Source organism: Belonocnema kinseyi, chromosome 4 (assembly GCF_010883055.1).
Source record: "Belonocnema kinseyi isolate 2016_QV_RU_SX_M_011 chromosome 4, B_treatae_v1, whole genome shotgun sequence".
NCBI classification, from domain to species: Eukaryota; Metazoa; Arthropoda; class Insecta; order Hymenoptera; family Cynipidae; genus Belonocnema; species Belonocnema kinseyi.
In genome coordinates, this window is record NC_046660.1 from 142,450,842 (window position 1) to 142,453,743 (window position 2,902).

Below are 2,902 nucleotides of genomic sequence, written 5' to 3' on the forward strand. Positions count from 1 at the left end.
TATTTCAGCCGTCCCCATAGAATTACAAAGAATTTGCACTGATTATAATTTCGACGCTCGATCGTTTTGATTTTTTCCTACAGTATTGATAAAAAAAAAATTGTATGGAAATTTTTGATATCACAATTTTAAAGATAATCACCATTAAAAAGTTAAAAATTCGCTGTGCATCCAATTTTTATTCTTGGGTCTTGGCATGGCCGGATTCAGGGGGGGGGGGGGCTGTAGGGGCTGTAGCCCGGGGCCCCGCTTTTGAAGGAGCCCCAAAATGCTTCCTCAACTTAAAAAACAATTTTATCTTAATATACAAATTTATTGTTTTATTTCTCTAATACTGGTAATATTCTTTTACTCTACTTATGCTGAACCTAAAGATCTAGAATGATAAATATTACGAATTTTTTTTTCTCTTTTGCTGCATGCTTCTTATCACCATAATGTTTATAACGATATAAGAGATATATCACACTTGTCATAATAGTGACCGCGGAATACAGAGAAGCGCCTACCGCTAACATCAACACTCTGAATATTGAGATCATATATTTACAAATTCCGAGGTGAGAGCTTATGTCAAAGTAACAAACGCACAGTGATGTTTAAAAGCTTTTTTAAATAGAAATATGTCGAGAAAATGTGAAAGTGGTGCTTCGAAGAGAAAAAAAATCAAAATGAGAGAAGATTTCGAAAAAAAGCTTCCAAAACTAACAACTTTTTTCAAAAATGAATCTGAATTCATTTCTTCTTCTCACTCTTCTGAAGAAAATGAAAATTCTGGTGAAGTGGAAAATACAAATTTAATAACAGAAGCTATCGAGGATATACATCGGAGATCACTAGGTTTGTGAGTTTTTTATTATCTAAATCGCTGTTGAACGAACTGTGTAAATTTTATATTAGATTGATAATTAAATTTATTTTAAAATAATTTAATAAGTAACAAATAATAAAAGGATATTAAAATGCGTAACAGGATTTGAAAGTTTAAACAATGACGAATCAGGGATAATAACGAATTCACAAAGTAACGATGAGACTGTAGATGTAGGTCTTCTACTGACACCACAGTATTCAAAAGATTCAAACACACTTCAAGGTATTTATATAATTTAGTTTTGAATTTTAAACTTTTTTTATGTTTAAGTATGTAAAAACATCTTTTCTATTCAATATTAAAATAAAATTACATTTATCCAATTGAATTTTATTGTATAAATATAATATTATCGCGGTGTGCCGATCGTCAGTTCAAATTTTAATGCAAATTTTGTACCTTTTCGGTCACCTTTTTTCAATCTGAGTTTAATTTAAGAAGTGATTCAAGAAAAAATTAAAGCTTCTAAGTGCTCTTCGAATACAAAATTTCTAGACATCGTAATTATTCAGTTGGTTTTAAAATTAAATCCTCGATTTAAATATTTTAAATCCGAATTGCAAATTTCGAATTCGAGAAAACTCAATATCGACAAATTTAATCTTCTAACCGTGAACGAAAAGGCTCCGATTTGTATGGAAAATTCCTCCTGACGAACTACGTACCTCTAATATAATTATATATATATATATAATCATTTCTATTGACAAATGATCAATTTAGCAATAAATCTTAAAGAAATTAAGCAATAGAAAGTTTCATTTATACATTTGTGTATTCAAATTCATAGATGAAATAAATCAAGATCCAGCTTTATGGCCAAAGCTCGATGATTCCATTAAACAAAAAATTTTGGAAAAATGTTCTGAATATTTCCAAAACAAGGATAGTAATTTCTCTGCTTCTTCTCGGCGGTAGGGATCTGAGAATTTCACTAGATCTTTCAATAATCGGCTTTTTGAAATAACTTTGGCTAATAAAAAAACGCATGCGCGTAAATGTTTGATGTACTCAAAATCTACAGGAAGTGTGTTTTGTAATGCATGTAAATTATTTTCAAATAATTTGGCAAATACTTTGGTGAAGGATGGTTTTTCAGATTGGAAACATGCGCATGAGAAACTTAGTAGCCATGAAAATAGTACTGAACATAAAAACTGCATGGTCGTTTGGCATATGCGAATGAACAAAACACATGGTATCGATGAAGAATTAATATTAAAAATTAAAACAGAAGCAGAGTATTGGACGGAAGTTTTAAAGCGTGTGGTGGAGGTCGTACGGTTTTTATGTGAACGTGGCCTAGCATTTCGGGGTACAAACGAACAATTTGGATTTTATGATAATGGCAATTATTTAGGGATTTTAGAGCTTATTGCTAAGTTTGATCCGTTTCTACAGAAACACATAGATTGATATGGTAACAAAGGCCGAGGTGACCCATCATTTTTGTCCAAAACTATCGCGGAGGAATTTATTTTATTGATGTCTAAAAAAGTATTTAATCATGTAGTTGCAGAAATTAAAGAAGCTAAATATTTTGCACTTATTACGGATTCAACGCCAGATATTTCTCACGAAGACCAATTATCCATAATTTTTCGTTATTGTTTGCACGGTCAAGTATATGAACGATTTCTACCATTTTTGCCAATATCAAGTCACACAGGAGAGTCACTTTGTAAAGTAACATTGGAAGTGCTAGAAGCTAATGATATTTCTATTAGTAACTGTAGAGGTCAGTCTTACGATAATGCTAACAACATGTCTGGAAAGTATGTTGGAGTACAAGCTCGCATACAAGAGTTAAATTTGCTAGCCTTGTATGTTCCCTGTGTTGGTCATTCTCTAAATTTGGTTGGAAAGAATGGCGTTGATGTATGCATTGAAGCTATAAGTTTTTTTGGATTTATAGCTAATCTTTATGCTTTCTTTGTGGCATCTCCGCATCGATGGGAGATTTTGTTGAACCATTCTGATTCGACTCTGAAAAGTTTGTCTAAAACTAGGTGGTCTTGCCGCGATGAT

The 2,902-nt window shown here is 31.8% G+C and overlaps 1 protein-coding gene across 3 annotated transcripts in view; it reads left to right on the forward strand.

Moving 5' to 3' along the window:
- Nucleotides 1-521: 521 nt before the first annotated feature.
- Nucleotides 522-2,902, forward strand: part of LOC117171586 — a 90,024-nt gene continuing 87,643 nt past the window's right edge. For 2 of the 3 annotated variants that reach the window (XM_033359032.1, XM_033359030.1), the window contains exons 1-2: nucleotides 522-840; nucleotides 974-1,096. In XM_033359032.1, the coding sequence (XP_033214923.1) occupies nucleotides 624-840; nucleotides 974-1,096 (340 nt within the window). In that variant the 5' untranslated portion in view covers nucleotides 522-623. Of the gene's footprint in view, nucleotides 841-973; nucleotides 1,097-1,664; nucleotides 1,872-2,902 lie in introns of those variants that run through there. The other variant, XM_033359031.1, reaches the window with a different exon arrangement.